The sequence below is a fragment of the Cibotium barometz genome, chromosome 29 (genome assembly GCF_041138505.1).
Source record: "Cibotium barometz isolate CiBa-2024 chromosome 29, ASM4113850v1, whole genome shotgun sequence".
NCBI classification, from domain to species: domain Eukaryota; kingdom Viridiplantae; phylum Streptophyta; class Polypodiopsida; order Cyatheales; family Cibotiaceae; genus Cibotium; species Cibotium barometz.
The window spans coordinates 38862100-38887623 of NC_141074.1; the positions used below are offsets into that span (position 1 = coordinate 38862100).

A 25524-nucleotide genomic window follows, 5' to 3' on the forward strand; every position below is an offset into this window, starting at 1 on the left:
CTGATATCCTCGTGTTTGATGCTCCCAATGGGAGGACATGCCTCCATTATGCAGTAAAGAGTGGCCACTTTGATTGTGTCCAACAAGTTTTGGATGTTGTCCAGATGCCCATAGTGGCAGGAACATGTGGAGCTACACCTCTACACTTGGTAGCCCGGTCCAGCCATTCTACAATAGTTTGCTTGCTTTTAAGTAAGGCATCTCTCATGTGTGCAATGCCTACAAGATCTAGTGGAAGCGGCTGTGGTTTTGGAAGCACATCATTGCATTTTGCAGCACATAGAGGATCATCTAAATGTGTTAAAGAGCTCTTGGCATGGGTTGCAGCAGCGAAACTCTCAAGGGCACACCCCTTCGTCATCGCTCTGCAATACCATAACATAGCATGTACATGTGTAGCTTTCCCCTTTGGCTGTAGAGCCCTTGGTATGGCCATCTTCGTGGCAATTTATGAGCAGTATTGGCCCCCCTGAAGCATACGTTCTCTTGGAGGCTACCGTGGCACATGCTACTGATGCTTGGGAGCATCAAACCTTTTTTGTTAATGAAAAGAGGATCTCTTATATACTGGCCATGGCCAGATCTCATTTTGTATCTTGTATGCCTAGACTTCGTGCCAGAAGTTTTGCCCAGACAAAGTGGCCAGTGATGATTATTGTTTAGATTGGTTTTGTGCTTTTGTTGAGGTAGCCTTCTATCGGATGCTTTGCCCGGGGGATGATAGTTGTAATATAGTTAGTGATAGCTTGTTGGATGAAGTGCCTAGGAGCTCTCAGAAATAGCTTGCTAGATGAAGTGCCCAGGAGCTCCATGTTCAATCATTTTTTTCTACAGCTTGCTGGATGAAGTTGCCCAGGAGCCTAGTTGATTCATTTTTATTTATTTTGTATCTCTCTAGAAGATTTTCCTGGAAGGATCGTTGTATGAGGTATGCCTGGCAGTCTCCTTTCCGGATGTTTTGCTCGAAGGCTCACCTGTGTTTTCTTGGCATTCACCGGGACGAGGGTGAGTTGAGTAGTAGTGGGGGACCTATGGACGGGAAGCCGGTTCCTCCACACCCCATCGACTAGCGTCACTGCCGGTGCCCTCCGATGACTCTGACCACCGTCACCGCTGGTGTGCTCCGACCACTCCGACCGTCAGTGCCGTCCGACTACTTCGACCACTCCGACTACTCGACCTGTGGACGGGAATCCAAGTCCTCCACACTCCACCAAGAGTTTCCACCATCACCTCCAACATCTCTGACCATCGTCACCACCAGTGCCCTCCAATCGCCAATGCTCTTTGACCCCTCTAACCGCTGGTCTCCTTCGACATCTCATACGTGCATGGCCAACTTCGATGGCACTCATGGAGGCAACACCCCTCTCCCTTTCCCAAGGCAGGGAGAGATCCTCTTCGAGATCCTAAGCACCATCTTTCTTTCCCCTCTCCCTTTCCCCAGGCAGGGAGAGATCCTCTTGAGCACCACCCGAGGAGAAGGACACCCAAGGAGGAGTTAAGGGGAGCACTCTCTCGCGGCAGCATACAGACAGTCTAGGACACACTCTCACAGAAGAGGACACTCTCTCATGTATCACCTTGAGTTTTTCCACAGTCCTTCTACTATCAGAGAGCAAAGTCTCCCTTGTATCACTCTTTTTGGTATTGTGATAGTAGTGGTGCGCTCTGTTTGGTGTTTTGTCTATCTCTTTGTGTGAGCGAGGTGAGTGAGGTGTGTGTGGTGTGAGTGAGAGGCCTATATGTTGAGATATCGAGCTCATCTAGTGAGGTGTGTGTGGTGTGAGTGAGAGGCCTATATGTTGAGATATCGAGCTCATCTAGTGAGGCGCTGGGGGATAGGCCCCACACTTACACCACTGGCATGGTTAGTGAGATCATGGGTGATATGCAGCCAGTGGGATGACAGGCTATGTGACAGCCATTCTAGAGACTGGCATAGTTTTAACGCCAGCTCATTTAGTTGGGTTTACACTATAGAGAACTCGAGTATGTATTGGTTGAGTACCTTTCATATTAAGTGTACTCTTATCTTTGTATATGGTGTGTTGAGTGTTGTGAAGAAGAAGAAGAAGATTTTCAGCCTCTCACCTTGTGTGTTCTCTTTTAGGGTTTTGTGAGTGTGTGTGTGCTTGCAAGAGCTCAAGCTCTCTTCTCCCCTGCATCTTTTCATGGTATCAAAGCCTGGTTCATGCTAAGGGCTGAGCTGCAAGCAAGAGAAGCACAAGAAGCGGTACGAGGATAAGAGCTTCAACTACTCTTCCCTATTTGTGTTGGCGATGACTACACCCTTGTCAGGAGCTCTACGAGAGGAACCGGCAAACGATCTCTGATTGAGGAGCTTTCTTCGCAAGAGTAAAGCTATAGGGCAACTATTCTGTCCTATCGGACAAAATTATCCTATCGAATAAAATTTTCTAGGTCGAAAATGCGTTTCGGGCGCGTTACAACCTTCGTTTTTCAGAAAGCAGGCAATTTCGAGCACTGCGGGTAAGTCATCAATTCTCTGCAGAACTCTGTTTTAAGAACTGCAGGAAGACAGATTGGTTGTGCAGACACTGTGTGTGCTGCAAGGAGGTCAACAGTTGCCATTGGGTGTATGTATGCACATTGAGGTCATTGTTTGTGACGTTTGAGTGTATTACAGTACCGCTGTGCAGAAAATATAGCAGTTTGTGCAAGACAAACCAGAGTGCTGTTTCTGGTAAATTTGTGTGTCTAGCAAGATGTCAAATGATGGCATAAACCAAATTGTCTCTCATTGAGAAGCTTGATAAGAACAACTTCCATTCTTGGAGGTTCATGTTGACAAATTTCCTAATGGGAAAGGGTTGCTGGGACTATATAGAAGGTGAGCATGAAGAGGTACCGGAGATACCAGAGATCAATCTAACTACTGCAAGAGTTCAAGGATTGGAACCAAGGAGCCAGAAAAGTTATGTATTGGCTCTCAATCAGTATACAAGACACTATTATTGGGCACATATAGGATGCCAAGTCCCTCAAGGAGGCGTGGGACACCTTGGTAAAGCTCTATGAAACAAATACCAAGGCACGAAAGATACAGTTGAAGAATGAACTTCATACTGTGGAAAAAAAGAGCATGTCTATGAATGACTATGCATTGAAGATCAAGGGTATTGTGGAATCCCTTGCATCTATTGGCATTTTAGTAGATGATGATAATAAGGTGGAAGTCTGTCTATGTGGTCTCGGGCCACAATATAAGGCCTTCAAGACGTCTATTCAGACTTGGGAAAACATTCCCAATTTCACAGATTTGGTGTCTATGTTGATTATAGAAGAGAAGAGCTTGGGTGAAGACCAACAGTCTTCACAAAACAAAAATAGTTCAGAGCAACAGGCCTTCTACACAAGTTCAGCAAGAGGACGAGGTAGAGGAGGCCGTGGACGTGGCCAAGGAGGTGGCCGAACAGGTAATCAGAATTATGGCCAGCAGCAACAACAACAACAGTCCCAAAATTCACAACAACAACAACAACAACAACAACGCAGGTGGAAGAGGCCAATTCAGAGGCAGGGGGAGTCAAAGAGGTCGTGGAAATTAGCAAAGGCAGTATAATGATACATGTGGATGATTTGATTGTGGGTAAGCCTGGACATGTGCAAGCAGCTTGTTATATAAGAAGCAAGCTGACATGCAAAATGGAAAATTGCAGTAAAATAACTATGCATCCTCGAGCAGAAACAGTGAGGATAATGAAAGGTTGTTTGTTATGCAGCATGTCGTTAATGCCATGTCTGAAAATGTTAAAGTAGCACATAAAGATGATGTATGGTACGTTGATTCAGGTGCTTCGAACCACATGACAAGTCATGGGGAGTGGTTCAAGGAGATGAAAAACCTTGAAAGACCAGGTTTTATGGAAACAGGGGATGACACTGCTCATCCAATTGCCCAAGATGTGCCATTGTCTATGCAGGATGGCAAAGTGAAGTACCTTGCAGATGTACTTCATGTTCCGAACATAACAAAGAATCTGGTTTCAGTTGGCTAGATGATTGAGCAGGGTTTGTAGGTTCGGTTTAACCCTGATGGTTGTTATGTTGAAGACTTTAAAGACAAGTGCAGGTTGGTTGCAAAAGGCAACAGAGTGGGCAGAATGTTTACATTGGATGTAAACATGCCTGAAGTGAGTACTGCGATGTTTGCAAATAGTTCAGGAATTGTTGCAGACACAGACATTTGGCATAAAAGAATTGGACATATGAATGTGTAGAGAATGAAGTCTATGCAGACTAAAGGAATTGTGATAGGGCTGCCAAAGTTTAAAGTTGAAGGTATGCAGAAAATATGTGAAGCATGCCAATTTGGAAGCAAACAAAGCATGTATTTTTTTCTCCCCTGCATCTTTTCACTATAGAAAGCCAGATCTAGCAATTATCCTTAAGTCTGAAGGAAGCAGAAAGCAGGGCTACTCACTTAATCTATTGTTGGAAAGCTACTGGAAAGCTACTCGACTTAATCTGTTGTTGGAAAGCTACTCGACTAATCTGGTCCACCCGTCCGCGTAAGGATGGTGCCATCGGGGCATTCCATCCTCCCACTTTCCACCCTACTCACGTGTCAATTTTATTTTCTAATTAATTCTACCACACTGTTTTGACATAAATAAACATGTTCCTTAATTAAGGCCCTTTTCACAAGGTTTGTTAAAACAGCCCTTTGCCATAGTACAATAATGCCAAAGATAAGATTTATTAAAAACATTTATACATGAATCAATCCCATACAAGCCAAACCGGCTCTCTTATTCTTTCCTTTATATTGCCGATGATCTAGAATTCGGCCTTCCAGCCTCTACATGCTGGGGAAAACACTCCGGGACCATACACCTCATCGTCGGCCGAAGTAGCACTTCATACGTGGGGCAGGGTCCCTCACTCGGGGCCTTGCCCATGGATATCCAGACAAGAGACTAATCCCTCGGTTCAACCCGAAAAAACTTCCCTGTTCGGAAAGCACGGGCGATTCCTCTAGGATAAATTTTACTCTAACGTAGTCAAAAGACTTACCTAACTGAATTGATCTAACCAAACCTGTAAGTCCCATAGTCAGATCAAGGAAAAGATTGCACTTGGATCATAGAGACCAACGCTTTTTTCCTCATTGAGAGGCACAGCTATTGATTCTTTTCCATAGAATAATTTTTATTCGGGATTCACTTCATCTACCGTACCATAACAGAATTGAGTCTCATTTTAGGGATCCATCAGTCCAGCCTAACCCCATCTAGTCCCCAGTGGGTTAGCCAACCACTGTAGTGATGGGATCCAATTAAGAATTTGGTTAGGTTTTGTCCCGGGTACCAGGAAAAAGAGTTCCCAGGCCCCCTAGCCGGATATTCATGCAAACTTAAAATTAGTCACACCACTTACACACCCAATATGAAATTACCTTTTTCACAAAATCAACTGTCTTTAAAACAATCATTTAATGAAACCATAGTGTCACTTATCATAATCCTCCAAAATATCCGGTTGAATCCTAATTTCCTATTTTTCCTTCATCGATGTACTTATGGCATCATTGGCAACCAGAACGCTCACCACCTGTCCACTCAAGGAACTTTTTGATAGTTCCTAGCTCATAGTAACCACCAATATATTCACATATCAAAATGGAATATCCGTTGAAGATCAGCAAGATCAAGCAACAGATCCATATAAAAGAGCCATGGACTCGTCTGTTGAGCACCAGCAAGGTCAATCAACCAGATCCATGCCCGAATTCAGAAAACAACTCTTACTCCTTGTTCCAATATCTTCCTCAACGCACGCGTGGGTATTGTCGTCGACCTAGAGACCGAGCACCGTATGGTCAGCACCCTCTAGGATCCTTTGCACGTGACCTAGCGCTTCACTCATAGGCCGCTTCCTTGGTCCCTCATCCATCGTATCGAAAGCTCACCATTTTAATCGAACAACCGAGGCTGGTCAAGACCTCGACCGACCTTGCTACACGAGTTGCTACGCGAGTTGCTACGCGAGACGTCCTCCATTGACTCTCCGATTAGTTAAAAAAGAAGAGATATTTAGAGGAAATGATGCATTTTTGACACCTCAGTGTGGGCAATGCCCCTCATCAAGGAGGCACCTATTTCACATGTGTGGATGAGTTTTAAACTCAAAAATAATGAGATATTTTCATCTCTCCTCTCTCCTGTTTCAACTAGATCCAAAAAGTGAGCTAAACTGACCCAAAAATGGTCAAAAATCGACCAAACTGATGTGGAAAATTCTAGAATCAGTTTGCTTGGTTAGAGGCTCATTTTTTCCTATAAATATAGAAGCCTCTCCCTTTGTAAAAGGTTAATAGTGTTTATGCACTGCTACTCTACTCCTCCGAGAGTCAAATACATTGAATTTAATTGATAATTCAATTGTTTTTGACTAAATCCTCTCCAAAAGAGCTGGTGGCCACTTTTGTTGTTGCAAACAAGAGTAGAACCCTCAATCCCTCAAGCCAAAGGAAAGCTTACAAGTTTCATGTAAGTTTAATTGTGAATTTTAAATCTATGGTTTTCTTAAATTTTATGCCTTGATGGAAAGGCCACCCCTTTCTCTTCTTTACAATTCAGCATCCATTCACATCCCATATCATTCATTCACATCCTGATTCACATGACATCACATCCATTCACATCTCATATCATTCATTCACATCCCGATTCACGTGACATCACATCCATTCACATCCCATATCATTCATTCACATCATCCCGATTCACATGACATCACATCCATTCACATCTCATATCGTTCATTCACATCCCGATTAACATATCACATCCATTCACATCTATCCATTTTACATCACATCACCTCCATACATTCACATCCATTGTTTAGGCTAGACCTTAGGAGGAATTACTTTTATCATATGTATGAATCCTTAGTCTATTTTGGGGACTTTTCATTATCTTAGAAGTTAAAAAGTCGTTTGGCTCTTGAAAAGGGAGAAGGCTTTTCAGTTATGGACGTTCTTGATACTAGGCAGATTTTCGGTGTAGCTATGGGGGATTTCTGAATGCAAGATGCAGTTTGTCAGTCTATCTGTCTTATTCCTGTTTCCTGTACTTTGCATATTCAGTGTCTTGAGTGTAGATACAATGTAGTAGTGATCTGAGAGGGGAATGTGTGTGTTTTGAAACTGAAGTTCTATGTGTGTGAGGATTTTCTTGGTCTGACAAGAGTAGGAGTCATCTAAAATGACAGTTCCTGTGTGACAATTTCCTGTGCAAAAAACTGCTTGGCTATGAGCAAAAGTAAACACTGGCGATTCACGGTGGTTTCAACCATAATGGTTGATGGAGCCTACAATAGGAGCATGCAAAGCAAGTGCTGTAGATTCAGGCAGATTCAGGTGCTGTTTTGAAATCAGATTCAGGAGGCGAAATCAGATTCAGGTGCTATTTTGAAATCAGATTCAGGATGCCAAATCAGATTCAGGAGGCGAAATCAGATTTAGGAGGCAAAATCTGATTCAGACATAATCAGGCTGAGCAAAAGATTGAAGAAGAATCAGATTTAGGAGGCAAAATCTGATTCAGACATAATCAGGCTCTGCAGAAGATTGAAGAAGAATTAGTTTGTCTATTTTTAAGAAAGGGTGTAATTCGAATGATGGTGCTTATGAAGGGTGTTCAAGGTTGAGTATGCTTCCTTCTGTAAGGGGGATGAGTGCCAACAAGAAGATGCCAAGCAATAGTTATGGTGGCGATTACAATGGTAGTTATGGTTCTTGGAAGTCAGATGCTGAATGGTAATACATTCTAGGGAGTTCACAATAGCCTTCATATTCTTATTTTGTAAGATCAGTAGTAGTAAGGCGGCAAGGTTCATTTCAAGGATGATCATGGCAGATTTTGACAATGCAGTTTGACAACACAATTTGACAGTTTTTTTGATTTGCAGAGACTGGATCTGCTTTGCAGCCAGAAGGTAACTTTTATGTGGTAATTTTTTCAAGGAGAAATCATAATATTATCAATTTAAAATATTTCAATCAATTTTAAGCAGCCAATTAAATGAACTTTGTGGATCTCGGTACATCATCCGTGGCTCTCCGTCTAGCAAATTTAATGGGTCTCAGATTGGTGTGGTGCATCTTTCTTGAGGACTGAAAATGATTGTTGTATTTTAATTATGTGAGTGTGTCATGGGGGGTAAGAAGAAGAAGAAAAAATGTGAGGTTTGCATGAGTCGGAAGCATGAGGTAGATGATTGTCCATGTGCAATGGATGAGTGCTCAAATAAAGATGCATGTAGGAAATGGTGTATGGTTGACCTATGCACAAAGTTTCATAAAATCATCCATAAAGTGCATAAAGCATCATCTTGGGAGGAAATGGAAACTACATTTGAAAGGCTGGCGGATTTTGAGGATGACTTAGAGAGTGCATATGAATGGTTAGCTGATCACAAAGGAGACAAGCGAAAGTCATGTTCCAGTAGGAAAAGCATTGGGAAGTTACAAAAAGCATGTGAGAAGTTGAGGGATGCACATGAGGATGAATTCAATGGGGAATTGAGTGATGATGATGACAGATGGGTTGGCATGGACATTGAAATCCATCAAGTAGGGATACCAAAGATGGAGGAGAAGGAGGTGCAAAAGGAGGTTGGCCAAGAGAGCCTAGAAGAGCCCCTAGATACCCCTAACCTACCACTAGAGTATGCTCATGGAGTGGAAGAGGAAGATTCATTGCTCAACATTAGGTTACATATGTCACTTGCATCTGAGATATGTTGTGAGGAGAAGCAGATCATACATAGCAATGATGTTGTTCATGTCATTCAAAGCACAATTGAAGAGGCGGATACCAAGATGAATGAAGAGGAGGATGTGATTCAGTTGTTTTTAGGTTCCATGGATGATGTGTGTGGAATTACAGAGATAAAGAATCAAATCAGGAGGAATTCTCTGAAATCAGATTTGCTGAAGAGGAATTTTTGGCAAATATGTCAGTTCAAGAAGAATTTCCACCAGAAAGATCCGCACAGGAGGATTTGAAGCCAAAAGATATTGCAAAATTGATATTTGAACCCTATAAACAGATTTTGCAATCAAAAAACCAGTGGGAGGAATTTCCAGCAAGCAAGTGTATTTCAGAGGAATATGGCGGAACAAGAGCAAAATCCGTTCTTGTACATCAAAGCATGGTTGTTGCTGGTAATTGTTATGGTCACATTTCAGGTGCTGCAGGAATACCAGAGGAGTTTCCAAATGCTAATTTTGATAGTTGGTGGATTCAAGTGGATTTTTCGACTGATATAAGTGATATTGCGGATGATCAAGGAAATCACAATTTTGACTCTGAATGTTTTGAAGGACATATTTTGATGTCACAAGTTGATATTCAGCAAGGAGATGTTTCAGTTGCAAAGAATTTGAACAAGTGGATTGGTTGACACATTTGGGGGATCAGCATATGATGCCTAAAATGCGGGCTGATGAAATTTTAAGCTTAAGTTTGATGGATGTGCATTCTAAAATGGATGTGGGAAAAGTTGTTCTCAATTCAAATATATTTTTGTTGAATGATGTGTGCTTTCAAGTTGATGACAGAATGGAGGTGAATTTGTGCAAAATGGGTTGTCAGATGTGGATGACAAATTCTAAAATACAGATGATGGCAGATTGTCAAAATTTAGATATTCATGTGTTGCAGATTTTGGAGTTGCTGATTGGGCAATGAAGAATGCATTATAGGATGCATAGTGATCAGTTTTTATGGTTTGTGGATCAGATCACATCTAAATAGGTTTAAAGGATTATATGTGGATTATTTTCCTGATTTTTATGGAATTTTCATATTTCAGAGCAAACTTGGTTTGTATACATCTCAGTAGGTTTCTTGCATATTGGTGTCACACCAAATAAACCTACACAAGTTGATTGAGACTGATTTTGATCGCTGGAGGATTCAAACGGAATGTCAAAATCTTATGAGGGAAGTTGCAAAAGTTATCAAGGGTTAAAATTTTGGTTTTGAAGTATCTGAATCTCTGATGTTGATGAGAAATGTTCTGTCTAACTTTCAAAATGTTTTCATTGTGAAGAAAGTTGGTGATCCGTTTGACTATTTGGCAGATTTGGGTTTAGATTTATTTGACAAAGGTAGTTTTGATAGCATTCAACTTGGAGGATGTCAAGTGCAGATATTTGATGAATGTGAAGCAGGTTTTACAAATTTGATTATGTCAAAACAGGTGTGGAGGATTAGATCAGATTCAAGGTAGAATTATGATGCAAAATTTTTAAGTATTCTGGAAGTGTTATCTAATTTGACAGTCAGGTTTCTTTCATTCTGTTTGACAAGGGAGTATGGTCCAATTTTCAAAATGTGGAGGAAGCATGTTTTCAACGTCAAGGTAGGAAGTCATATCAGCAGTCGGCAGTGCAGCAAATTAGTCAAAAATCAGCAGTGGAGCATTATGTTTCAAATGGAAAGTCAGCGGATATGCAAAATTTCAAAGAGGAGGATGTTCTGATGGCGTTTATGCTTATCTTTGCAAGATTCTTTGCCTGTCTAGATTACGGATCAAGGGATTGTGGGTCCGATGTTAGCCTTTGGCTCAAGCCACCGAGTTGTGCCAGCTGTTTAGGCTAGACCCTAGGAGGAATTACTTTTATCATATGTATGAATCCTTAGTCTATTTTGGAGACTTTTCATATCCTAGAAGTTAAAAAGTCGTTTGGCTCTTGAAAAGGGAGAAGGATTTTCAGTTATGGATGTTCTTGATACTAGGCGGATTTTCTGTGTAGCTATGGGGGATTTCTGAATGCAAGATGCAGTTTGTGAGTCTATCTGTCTTATTCCTGTTTCTTGTACTTTGCATATTCAGTGTCTTGAGTGTAGATACAATGTAGTAGTGATCTAAGAGGAATGTGTGTGTTTTGAAACTGAAGTTTTGTGTGTGTGAGGATTTTCTTGGTCTGACAAGAGTAGGAGTCATCTAAAATGACAGTTCTTGTGTGACAATTTCCTGTGCAAAAAATTGCTTGGCTGTGAGCAAAAGTAAACATCCATCACATCACATTCAATTCATATCCATCACATTCAATTCATATCCATCATATTAAATTCATATCCATCACATCATATTCAATTCATATCCATCACATTCACATCCACATATATTCTTTCACATACACATCTATATCCGTTCTTTCACATACATCCACATCCATTCTTTCACATACTCACTCATATCCCATATCATTCATTTACATTCTGATTCATATGACATCACATCTCATCCATTCATTCACATTTATCTGATTCACGTCATATCTCATCACATCTATCCACATCACATTCTCATCACTTCTCTTCATATCACATCCATCCATCCATTCATTCATATCTATCTGATTCTCATCACATCTATTCTCATCACATTTGTTTAAACATAGAATTTAAGAGAATTTCTAATTTTTGATATAAAGATTCTTTACGCATCTATTTATGCATAAAATCAACTTCAGTGGGAATAACACTTTTTACAAAATCCTTTTATGCATAAATTCAATTTTAAGGAAAATAACACGTTAAAAAAAATAAATCCTTTATGCATCTTTCTATGCATAAAATCAATTTTAATGAAATTAACACTTTTAGAATAAAAATAAATTTCCTTATGCATCTTTCTATGCATAAAATCAAAATTAATGAGAATAACTCTTTTGAAATAAAAATAAATTCCCTTATGCATCTTTCTATGCATAAATTCAAAATTAATGAGAATAACTCTTTTGCAATAAAAATAAATTCCCTTATGCATCTTTCTATGCATAAAATCAAAATTAATGAGAATAACTCTTTTGAAATAGAAATAAATTCCTTTATGCATCTTTCTATGCATAAAATCAAAATTAATGAGAATAACTCTTTTGAAATAAAAAAAAATCCTTATGCATCTTTCTATGCATGAATTCAATTTTAATGGGAATGACACTTTTGAAATAAAAACAAATCTTTTAGAATGCACAAATGGAAGGAATTACTCTTTTAGAATAACCTAATGATAAACTTTAGTTCCACAAAATTTAAGAAAATTTTGCCATAACCTCCTTTGTATGGCCGACCATTTCTCAATTTTAACATTCAATTTATGACTTGAATTAATCTAATTTGAATTCTAATATCTCTAATCTACTCCATTTTCTAAAAATCAAGAGAGTAAACAATGAAAAGAGTTTAATAAATCTTTTAATTAAACTTTCTAGGATTAAGAAGGGCTGAATTGTAAAGAAGAGAAGGGGGTGGCCTTTCCATCAAGGCATAGCATCAGATTTTTATTCAAACATTTACAAAGCATAAAATTTAAGAAAACCATAGATTTAAAATTCATAATAAGTAAGAAAAAAAATTTCCCGAGAAAAGATCCTTTCATTAGTTATATAAAAACGCCCGTAGGGCCACAATAAGTAAGAATTAAGCTTACATGGAACTTGTAAGCTTTCCTTTGGCTTGAGGGATTGAGGGTTCTACTCTTGTTTGCAACAAGAGTGGCCACCAGTTCTTTTGGAGAGGATTTAGTCAAAAACAATTGACTTATCAATTGAATTCAATGTATTTGACTCTGGGAGGAGTAGAGTAGCAGTGCATAAACACTATTAACCTTTTACAAAGGGGGAGGCTTCTATTTATAGGAAAAAATGAGCCTCTAACCAAGCAAACTGATTCTAGAATTTTTCATGTTTGTAAAAGTCAATTGGTAGAACTTGGGGTTTCAAAACAACACAATCTCCTTTAGGTCCTAGTTCCTAAGCTACTTGTGAACTATAACAAAAATCTCAAATTACCAAGATGCTGAAAAAGAGAAAAATTTTGGCCTTCCAAAGGTACTTCCATAAAACTAGGGTTATGTTAGTGCAAATTGGCAATCGAAAATGATTATATAGTTCAAAACCAAGTTAATACAGATTTTTTTGGGGTCCCAAGCTCAAGTAAATCTTGCTACTTGAGCGCTATCTTAGTTTTTCAATCGTGCTACATTTTTTAAATTTTCTAAATTCTCTCTCAACAACCATGAAACAAAGGTTTTAGGTGCCCAAATTATGTTTGTACAATGTACCTTAGCGGAATTATTCTATACAGACAAAATGTTGCAAGTTTACTAAGGAATGTAATACGTATGACTCAAGAATCTAAATCCAGAATTTTTGTTGTGTGCAGTTTTGACATTTTGAAACAATTAATATTTGTAGCTTACTAAGGGACTTTTACATATAACTTTAAGATCTCAATGGATAGAGTAAGCATTGTATCACCTTAAAAAACTTGCAAACACATTAAAACCATGTATTGGTTTGGATACAAATGGAAGCTAAAAAGTGGTGTATCAAACACATACAACTTCCTACTATTTTAGACACTCTCAATTGAATTTTATTTCATGTGAAACTTGGTAAAATCTTTGACACAAATATGAAATAATTACTTGGAATTTTTCACGGGGCTTAGTGATTTTTTTCTCTAAGCTTATAACGCGGTTTTCTCAAACCTGAGTTGCAGTCTCATGCAAGTCCTATTTATGGGTGTAATTCCTTATCGTGCCAACATCCAAATTGCAAGGTTACATTTTTTAAAGACACACTAGGTCACATATTCAAACTCCTCAAGAGGGATTTTGAATATGTCTTTCCTAGTGCAAGTAGCATTTTATTTGCATCGTCCAAAAAAGGACACTTAAGTGTCCTTTTTTGGTACCAAACTAGTGTTAAGTTGCTCAAATACAACTAGACTTCTTGCTCAATACATAAAAGCCTTCTAGCTCCACCTTTAAATAGGTGAGCTAGTGGACCTTAAGTCCCTTCACACACACACCTTTCTCCTACCCTTTTACATGACCTTAGTCTTTTAATACCCTCCCTCAATACCAACTATAAAAGAATTGGAATAGGTGGTATTGGACATAGGTTGCCTTTATAACATTAGGCGTACAAGGTTTAGGAATATAGGTGTTGTTACATTTTAAAATAGGTGCTCAGAGGAGTTAGATATTGATACAAAGTTAGCCTCTGACTCTTTGTTAGGACATTTAGAAGTGATATGTCCCGTTTGTTTACACTTGTTACATTTCATTTTGTTGGGATATTTGATCCAACAATTATTTGCCAAATGACCCACCTTTTTGCAATGGGCACATCTTACTTTGACCACTTGATGTGACAAAGCTTGTTCGATATTCGATGAAGTGTTGCATTTGAAGATTCAGCTCCTCCCTTTGGCCTCTTTTCTTCATCAAGACAAGATTGAATGAATCCTTCGAGGGTGGGATTAGGTATGTTCTTTAGAGTGGTGACTAAGGTGGGGTACACCTTCTTGACTGCTTTTAGCAAAACAACCACTGCATCATCTTCATCCATTCTCGCATTCATTGATGCAAGTTGAGCCATAAGGCCCTTCAAGTGAGAGATGAAGGCTCCAATGCCATCTCCCTCTTTGAGTTCCAAGCTGAAAAATTCAATTTTGAGTGAGATCTTGGAATTCTTACCACCACGAGCTCCATATAGCTTATCAAGCTCATCCCATTTCTCCTTTGGAGTCGGAAGCTGGTCCACATGGTGAGAGCCTCATCAAGATGAAGCATGATAATGGCTGTACTTGACAAGGACTTGCTAAGTGTGGAAGCCCTCTCCCGAGAACTTCTTGATTTGGGTGTTTTCCTTTGACATTGGTATTGAAGGAGGTTATTAGAGAGTAATGGGCTGATTTATGAAGAAGAAAAAACTAGAAATTTATGATATTTACGCTTAATTAGAAAGAGAAAGGCTTATGAGAGTGCGACAACCCTTAATCAAGCCAAGGATGTTGCATAAATAGGAGATTATTAGAATTCAAATTGGATTAATTCAAGTCATAAATTAAATGTTAAAATTGAGAAATGGTCAGCCATACAAAGGAGGTTATGGCAAAATTTTCTTAAATTTTGTGGATCTAAAGTTTATCATTAGGTTATTCTAAAAGAGTAATTCCTTCTGTTTGTGCATTCTAAAAGATTTGTTTTTATTTCAAAAGTGTCATTCCCATTCAAATTGAATTTATGCATAGAAAGATGCATAAGGGAATATATTTTTATTTCAAAAGAGTTATTCTCATTAATTTTGATTTTATGCATAGAAAGATGCATAAAGGAAATTTTTTTATTTCAAAAGAGTTATTCTCATTAATTTTGATTTTATGCATAGAAAGATGCATAAGGAAATGTATTTTTATTTCAAAAGAGTTATTCTCAATAATTTTGATTTTATGCATAGAAAGATGCATAAGGGAATTTATTTTTATTTCAAAAGATTTATTCTCATTAATTTTGATTTTATGCATAGAAAGATGCATAAGGGAATTTATTTTTATTTCAAAAGAGTTATTCTCATTATTTTTGATTTTATGCATAGAAAGATGCATAAGGAAATTTATTTTTATTTCAAAAGATTTATTCTTATTAATTTTGATTTTATGCATAGAAAGATGCATAAGGGAATTTATTTTTAATCTAAAAGCGTTAATTTCATTAAAATTGATTTTATGTTTGCATAGAAAGATGCATAAAGGATTTTCTTTAAAGTGTTATTTTTCTTAAAATTGAATTTATGCATAAATAGATGCATAAAAGGATTTTGTAAAAAGTGTTATTCCCACCACTGAAGTTGATTTTATGCATAAATAGATGCGTAAAGAATCTTTATATCAAAAATTAGAAATTCTCTTAAATTCTATGTTTAAACGAATGTGATGAGAATAGATGTGATGAGAATCAGATAGATGTGAATGAATGGATAGATGGATGAGAATAGATGCGATGAGAATCAGATAGATGTGAATGGATGGATGGATGGATGTGATATGAATAGAAGTGATGAGAATGTGATGTGGATAGATGTGATGAGATGCGACGTGAATCAGATAAATGTGAATGAATGGATAAGATGTGATGTCATGTGAATCAGAATTTAAATGAATGATATGGGATATGAATGAATGTATGTGATGATATGGGATATGAATGAATGTATGTGATGATATGGGATATGAGTGAATGTATGTGATGATAATGGATGTGAATGTGTATGAGAAGAATGGATGTGAATGAGTATGTGAAAGAATGGATAAGGATATGTATGAGAAGAATGGATGTGAATGTGTATGTGAAGAATGGATGTGAATGAGTATGTGAAAGAATGGATGTGGATGTATGTGAAAGAACGGATATAGATGTGTATGTGAAAGAATATATGTGGATGTGAATGTGATGGATATGAATTGAATGTGATGTGATGGATGTGAATGGATGGAGGTGATGTGAATGTGATGTGATGGATGTGAATGGATGGAGGTGATGTGATGTAAAATGGGTAGATGTGAATGGATATGATGTCATGTGAATCGGGATGTGAATGAATGATATGAGATGTGAATGGATGTGATGTCATGTGAATCAGGATGTGAATGAATGATATGAGATGTGAATGGATGTGATATCATGTGAATCGAGATGTGAATGAATGATATGAGCTGTGAATGGATGTGATGTCATGTGAATCGGGGGATGTGAATGAATGATATGGGATGTGAATGGATGAGATGTCATGTGAATCGAGATGTGAATGAATGATATGGGATGAGAATGGATGTGATGTCATGTGAATCAAGATGTGATGAATGTTATGTGATGTGATGCGAATCGGGGAAATATGAATGGATGAGATGTGAAAGAATATGATGTGATGAGATGTGGATATGGGAAAATTCGAGTGGATATGGGTAAATGCGAGTGGATGAGATCTGATGAGGATATTTGAGGAAAGAAGTGATGAGATGGAAAATGATGCGATTGAATGAGAATGGGAAGTTATATGAAATGAACGTGGATTAAGTAATGTTGATTATTGTGGAAAGACGGAAGTTCGTTATAGAAACTGTATTTATCGCCAATTTTTGAATGACTATTTTATGTCAAGAATGCTGGGAAAGCATTTTGACCATCTTGTGATTAAGGTCGTGGTGGAGACCTAGCTGATAAAGTTGCAACAGCTGACGGAGAGTCAACGGAGGACGTCTCGCGTAGCAAGGTTGACCAGCCTCCGTTTGATTAAAATTATGAGCTTCCAGTACGGTGGATGAGGGACCAAGGAAGCGGCCTATGAGTGAAGCACTAGGTCACCTGCAAAGGATCCTAGAGGGTGCTGACCATACGGTGCTGGGGCTCTGGGTCACCGACGATACCCACACATGCGTCGTGGAAGATATTGGATTAAGGAGTAAGAGTTGTTTTCTGAATTCGGGCATGGATCTGGTTGATTGACCTTGCTGGTCCTCAACGGATGAGTCCATGGCCCTTTTATATGGATCCGTTGATTGATCTTGCTGATTCTCAACGGAGTTTCCATTTTGATATGTGAATATATTGCCGGTTACTATGAGCTAGGAACTATCAAAAAGGCCCCTGTGAGTGGTCAGGTTGTGAGCGTTCTGGTTGCCAATGATGCCATAGATACACTGATGAAGGAATGACTCAAATTAAGGATTCAACTGGAGATTTTGAGGATTATGATCAGTGAGACAATAGTTTCAGTAAATGATTGTTTTTAAAGATAGATGATACTGAGACAAAGGCAATTTCATTTTGGGTGTGTAAGTGGTGTGACTAGTTTTAAGTTTGCATGAATATCCGGCTAGGGGAGAATATCTCCACACTTCCTAAATCTTCTCATGCTACCCTTTATTCTCTCCTAGTATATTCTTCTCACCTTTTCATAGGTTCTTTCACATTTACACATCCTCTTTTACAGCCTCTAACCAAGGGCTTGTTCCCGCACACACCGTATTCACTTGTATATTTCAACACCTCCCCTCAAGTGAATACTCTCTAGCACACTTGGACCCTATACCAAGTTTCCCTCTTACTTGATAGTCCACGACCAGTGTCTAGCACACCTCCCCTCAAGTTAACTTACCACACCTGGACCCTATACCAAGTTTCTCTCTTACTTGATAGCCCGCGACCAGTGCCTCAAGTCCCTAAACTCATAGTCCTTGACACTCTCTCTCTCTATGTATCCAAGGCTTATTATAGTTGCCGGCGACCTTGACTAAAGTGCTCACACATACATCTACCATGTGGCCTACATCATCGGTGGCTCAGAGATGGTTTTACTTTGTTAGGGCAGGTTACATTGGGGCAGGTTACATTGGGTTGTGGGGTCTCTCTCTCTCTCTCTCTCTCTCTCTCTCTCAGAGATTTTCACATGGCTCCTCACTCTTTGGAGCCTCACATCTTCTCTTTTCTTCAGTCTTCTTGTCGTGACAGCTTCTCTCCACGCGTCCATGTCTTCTTTCAGTCTTCTTGGGGCAGCTTCTCTTCTTGTGTCCGTGTCTTTCTTTAGATCTTCTTGGTGTGGATCTTCTTCTTGGAAGGAGATGTTCTTCTTCTTTCATGGCTGGGACCATGAGCTTGTCCGTCAGGTCTTCTTGCTCCATGTGAGCAACATGTTCAAATGTTTTGCTGACAGTTCCTTTGGGTTTTTGATGTTTATCTTGTATCATTATGCAATGCAAACCCAAATCTATGCGGGAGGTCTTACCTCTTGCCTTATTCTAGACAAGGGCAGTGTCTGATCCCATATTTACACTGATGTAATGTGCCCAATACATAATGCATATAGCATGAATTCTTATGCACATTCCCAAATGCAACTGTGGCTGTGAATAATCTTAAATTTGAGTGAGATTTACAAGCATTAACCAAGGGTTAAATGCAAAATGATGATTATCACAATTTTATCAGCACAATTTTAGCAGAAATTACATTAAATCAAGGGTAACCAATTTGTACGGAATGGTTGGAGTATCAAACCAACTCTGAATTGCAATTTGAAGTTATAGGGATCTGTATCAGATACCTAATGGTTAATTTGAACCCTCAATTGCACCAAAATATAGTGATCAGCATTGATTGTAAATTAATCACTGATTAGTAAATTAATCCATTGTTTTGTGTGCAGAAAACAGAGTATGCGGGGAGTCCAGATCTGATGCCTTAGACTTCAAATGAGCTCAAATTCTTTCAAGGCCATCAATAGCAATGAGTCTAGTAGAGGATTAAGCCAAGAAACACAAGATTTGACCAAATATTGAAAGCTTAATCTCTGTTTTACCAAAGTCACCTGCAGATTTGATGAAGAGCTTGGAACTCACCGTAGACTTGATCAAATTGAATTCTGTCTTCACCAGCTTGTAGAGCATGCTTGAAAACCCCTAGAGCTATGAGGAATTAGACCAATTTGATTTGGAGCAGCCGCAATGTCAAATTTTCTCAGAAAAAAACATGCCTTCAATCCGGGCTGTCGCGCCGGCGTTCTGCACTGATTTGCTTCAATTCCTTTGAGGTGAGTGTAGCCCCTTGAGTCTAGTTTGAGTACCTAAAAGGGCTTGGGCTAATTTGATGTGTGCAAGGAGAGGGAGCTCCTCCACTGGGCTGGGGGTGCAGAGGTGAGGTGAAAAATAACTAAAATTTTGATTAATTTCTAATTATCTACTAATCTTAATTAATTAGATAATGGGCTCATAAACCTAATGGATTCTAGGCATGGCTCTGATACCATGTTGAAATTAGAGCAATGTGATGAGCTATGGTGGATCAAATACTAGAATCAACATCATTAATAAAATGATTAGTAAATAATTAAGACGTAAGACATAATTAGTGAGTAATTAGTAAATAATTAAGACATAATTAGTGAGTAATTAGTAAATAATTAAGATATAATTAGTGAGTAATTATCAAATAATTAAGATGTAATTAGCAAATAATTAAGATGTAATTAGTGAGTAATTAGCAAATAGCTTAATGTAGGCATGGATAATAAAAAACCTGAAAATTCTCATTAGGCCAATGCCTCAATTTATAGTTTATGCATCTAATCCCATTGATTTCTCCTTGATTCACTCCACCTCTCCCAGAATATCTCCACCTCTTTTGCTTGATTCTCTGCACCTCTTCACTTTTCCCATAATATCTCCCATAATATCTCCACACTTCCTAAATCTTCTCATGCTACCCTTTATTCTCTCCCAGTAGATTCTTCTCACCTGTTCACAGGTTCTTTCACATTTACACATCCTCTTTACAGCCTCTAACCAAGGGCTTGTTCCCGCACACACCCTATTCACTTGTATATTTCAACATTTGATACGTTGTTGCCTCTGTTTACAGGTGGGAATTCAAATGTAAGTCCTAATGAGGCAAATATTCAGCCTATGCAGATTTCAAACGACATCATAGATCAGCCTATTTGTGATGCAGATTTATAGGATGTAATTTATGAGGATAAGGCTGAAAATGAGCAGGCTAGAGGTATGCCTAAATGGCTGGTGCAAACCTTGCCTAATAGTAAAATTGATGCACCTATGTCTAGTCATACTCGTTCAGGTTTTCAGCATGCCTCTTATGCATCAGATTGTTATGCTTTGGCTGTGTCTAGTATGTGTGAAGAGGAAGAACCTCTTTCATTTAATGAGGCACAAAAATCAAATAATTGGTTGGCTATAATGCAAAGTGAATATGATGCTATAATGAAGAATGATACATGGTCTTTGTGTGATTTGCCTATTGGTAAAAAGGGCATTGGATGTAAGTGGGTTTTTAAGTTGAAACGAAAGCCAGATGGCAGTGTTGATCGCTATAAGGCTAGACTTGTTGCAAAGGGTTATGCTCAAGAAAAGGGCATTGATTTTGATGAGACCTTTGCTCCCACTTGTCGTATGACTACCATTCGTAGCATTTGTGCATTGGCAGCTCATAATGGTTAGCATGTACATCAGTTGGACATAAAGACTGCATTCTTGAATGGAGATTTGCATGAGGAGGTGTATGTATCGCAGCCTTGTGGTTTTGTTCAAAGAGGGCAGGAAAACAAAGTGTGCAGGTTGAAAAAGGCTTTATATGGTTTAAAGCAAGCTCCACGAGCTTGGTATGAAAAGATACATGCATATTTGACTGCACATGGTTTTCAGAATAGTCCAATAGAAAGCACTTTGTATGTTAAACGTATGGATGATGTACATCTAATCATTGCTCTCTATGTCGATGACATGCTGCTCACAGGACCAAATGAAAGTCATATTGCTGATTTTAAGGCTGATTTGAATGCCTCTTTTGAGATGTCAGATTTGGGGCATTTGCATCATTATTTGGAGATACAATTTAAGCAGTGTGATGGAGGTATTGCTTTGTGTCAGACAAAGTATTTTGAGCCATTGTTGTTTAGATTTGGCCTTGAAGACTGCAAGCCTATTGCTACTCCAATGGAGACAGGTTTGAAGTTGAGTCTTCATGATGCTGGAGATCACTTTGATGTCACACTCTATCATACAGCTGTTGGTTGCCTCATTTATGTATGCATTACAAGGTCGGACATTCAGTTTGCAGTCTCACAGGTGAGCATGTTTATGCATAGCCCAGGGTCTCAGCATTGGAAGCGCATCTTTTGTCGCTACTTGAGTGGCACCATACATCTTGGGTTGTTTTATCCCAAGGGGGGATCGTTACCGCGCCAGATTTACGTGCTTTTTGGGCTGGTTGCTATGACACAAGAGTGTCCACAACAAGTGGTTTGTGTTTCATGCTCGGTAGCTCATGCATATCTTGGTTGAGCAAGAAGCAACCTACTTTGGCCACTTCTAGTTGTGAAGCTGAGTATAGGGTAGCTTTCACAGCAACGGTTGAGTGTGTGTAGCTCAGACAGCTTATGGTTGACTTGGGTGGTGTTGGACAAGAGTCTGCCACCTCTATCTACACTGACAGTCAGAGCGCATTGACAGTTACGAGAAACCCAGTTTTTCATGCTCGCACAAAGCACATTGAGGTGCATTATCACTATGTCAGGGAGAGACTCTCAGCAGGAGAGATTAGCTTGGCCTATGTGGCAACAAAGGGCAACCTCGCCGATCTTTTCACAAAGGCACTTCCTCGTGAGAAGTTCAAAGCTTTCCGCAAAGCTTTGGGCTTGCTCCCCTTTGTGGACTGATCTACTTCGGGCATGGCACTTCCCTATACATGAGTGCTAGCTCTCATTCACACCATCACTTCAGGGGGGATTTGTTGCCATATATAGGCAATGATGTGTATGAACACACTTAGGACTGCTGGGGTACTTTTTCCCTCTTTAGGGGGTTTTTTCCCCCGGCTTGTATATACGCCCATTATTCTAGGGCTAACTTATCTTTTGTACATTGACACAATCTAATACACTGTGTGTTGTGTGCATTTTCTTGCTTCTTCTTCTCCAAGCTTTGTGTGCTTTCTTGCAACCCTAATTCCAACATTAAAAGTCTATAAAATTGAAATCCCCCATGGAGTACTGTTTAGATGGACATTTTGGTCTAATAGACCATTATTCTGTGAAAGATATGAATGATATGTTCTGAATGAATTGTTATCTAATAATGCGAGTATCTTTATCCCACGATTTTGTGGGGAGCCGACCTATCTAAAGAACCCCAGAATCAGATGAATCAAAAATCGGATTTGAATCATAAATAAGAGACTTAACAAGATTTTTCGTATTGATAGGAACATGGATCAAGGTTGTCGTTGTAGAAATGATAACCCCCAACTCAATGAGGAAGAGCTTGACTTGGATGTTTGTAAAACTCTTCATAGTTTGCAGCTTGGACCTTTCAAGGGTGAAGGGGAAAACTTGGGCGAGGTTGTGGAGAAGTGGATCGAAGCAATGGAAGAGAACTTTGATGTCACCGGGTACAATAAGAAGAGCAAAATGGCTCTTGCAAGGCTGAAGATAGTAGAAATAGCCAGAGTGGCATGGAGAAACCACTGCGAGACAAACCGTCTGGATCGGAATACCCAGACATGGAATGATCTCAAAATTTACCTAAGGATGAGGTTCTGTCCTCCTAGCTTTTTGGAAACAAAAATGAACGAATTTCTAGAGTTAACCCAAGGGAGCATAACTATTGAAGTATATCACCAAGCAATCGCTCTCCTCCTCAAATACTCGCCACCCACCGCTGAATGAAGAACAACTCATGGCCATGTTCATTCGGGGACTGAACGAACCTTTGAATATTTTGGTGAAGAAAGCCAAGCCAGTTTCCATGGCCTAAGCAGTGCAGATGGCGAAGGATTTCTCCAAGGCCTTTGATGTCAAGGTCCCACCAAAGCCAGCACCATCACCTTTCAAGAAGGTGATTCCAACCTTCCACCGCCTAAGAGATATCAGGATCAAGCCCAGGATATGGGAAGTTTCAGAATGGAAGAAATGTCCTTTTCTCGAAACTCAATCCCCTGGAGTTCAACTTCAAAAGTTCCACCCTTGAACAAGGGAGTGAAATGCTATAACTGTCAAGGATTTGGACATCGCAGTATGGATTGTCCAACTCCTTTTGGATCAAGGTTTTCGGGGGTAGGGAAATCAGGGATCAAGATTCCAGACTCCAGCTCCTTCCTTCCAAAGTAATCAAGTTTCTATCCGGCAAAATCAGGGATCAAGATTCTAGACTCCAGCTCCTTCCTTCCAAAGTAATCAGGTTTCTATCCGACAAAATGCAAAATTAGGGAAATCCCAGAGGTAGACCCTCTAACCAACCCGCAGTTTCAAACCAAAATAATGCAAGACCTCTACCTCAGAATAGGGGAAGTCAAAGAGAGTTATTCCCAAATCGGCCGTCCACTTCCAAGGCAGTAACCCTAGAAGTGATTGAAGAAGAAGAAGAAGATGATGATGAAAGAGATCATACTCCACCTGCGAGATGAGGACATCTCGCGTTTTTTAAGTGGGGTAAGATGTAAGATTCTTCCCCCAGTCCCTCAAGATGTCAAGTTTCTCCCCTATAATCAATCCCCTTTTCAGAATAATAACAGATCTTGTTTCTATCTGTTTTGGCCTAGAGAGAGATAATTCAGTTTCTAGATATCTTTGGATGGAAAAATATCCCTTCTTATTAAAATGATTTCCCCTGAAACAGAAATTCAAAAAGAACTTTCCAGTGTGCAATTGGAATAAATTTAAAATAGGTAAAAAGGACCTTAGGGTCCAGATTTTTTAAAAATTTTGGATTAAGATTTTTATGGACCAATAAGATTAAACCAAATGTAGAGAGGAGATAAATTGAAGAATAAAAGAAAAATCCCCCAAAAATGAGTAAATACTCACATAAGATGAAGAGTTGACTACTAAGGACAAGGTTTATTAGTTAAAAAAGAAGAGATATTTAGAGGAAATGATTCCAACCTTCCACCGCCTAAGAGATATCAGGGTCAATCCCAAGATATGGGAATTTTCAGAATGGAAGAAATGTCCTTTTCTCGAAACTCAATCCCCTGGAATTCAACTTCAGAAGTTCCACCCTTGAACAAGGGATTGAAATGCTATAACTGTCAAGGATTTGGACATCGCAGTATGGATTGTCCAACTCCTTTTGGATCAAGGATTTCAGGGCAAGAAAATCAGGGATCAAGATTCCAGACTCCAGCTCCTTCCTTCCAGAGTAATCAGGTTTCTATCCGTCAATATCAGGGAAATCCCAGAGGTAGACCCTCTAACCAACCCGCAATTTCAAACCAAAGTAATGCAAGACCTCTGCCTCAGAATAGGGGAGGTCAAAGAGAGTTGTTCCCAAATCGACCGTCCACTTCCAAGGCAGTAACGCTCGAAGTGATTGAGATGAGGACATCTCACGTTTTTTAAGTGGGGTAGGATGTAAGATTCCTCCCCCAGTCCCTCAAGATGTCCAGTTTCTCCCCTGTAATCAATCCCCTTTTGAGAATAATAACAGATCTTATTTTTATCTGTTTTGGCCTAGAGAGAGAAAATATTCTAGAGAGAGGTAATTCAGTTTCTAGATATCTTTGGATGGAAAAATATCCCTTCTTATTCAAATGATTTCCCTTGAAACAGAAATTCAAAAAGAACTTTCCAGTGTGCAATTGGAAGAATAAATTTAAAATAGGTAAAAAGGACCTTAGCCTGAGGGTCCAGATTTTTTGAAAATTTTAGATTAAGGTTCCTATGGACCAATAAGATTAATCCAAATGTAGGGAGGAGATAAATTGAAGAATAAAAGAAAAATCTCCCAAAAATGAGTAAATACTCACATAAGATGAAGAGTTGACTAAGGACAAGGTTAAAAAAGAAGAGATATTTATAGGAAATGATGCATTTTTGACACCTTAGTCTGGGGAATTCCCCTCATGAAGGAGGCACCTATTTCACATGTGTGGATGAGTTTTAAACTCACAAATAATGAGATATTTTTACCTCTCCTCTCTCTTGTTTTAACTAGATCCAAAAAGTGAGCTAAACTGACCCACAAATGGTCAAAAATTGACCAAACTGATGTGGAAAATTCTAGAATCAGTTTGCTTGGTTAGAGGCTAATTTTTTCCTATAAATAGAAGCCTCCCCCTTTGTAAAAGGTATATAGTGTTTATGCACTGTTACTCTACTCCTCCCCAAAGTCAAATACATTG

The 25524-nt window shown here is 39.1% G+C and overlaps 1 protein-coding gene across 1 annotated transcript; it reads left to right on the plus strand.

Moving 5' to 3' along the window:
* Positions 1-8374: 8374 nt before the first annotated feature.
* Positions 8375-9438, plus strand: LOC147622153 (uncharacterized). The gene is made up of 2 exons (XM_086823556.1): positions 8375-8883; positions 8922-9438. Exons 1-2 carry the CDS (start codon positions 8375-8377, stop codon positions 9436-9438), a joined length of 1026 nt encoding a protein of 341 aa, XP_086679682.1.
* Positions 9439-25524: the final 16086 nt, after the last annotated feature.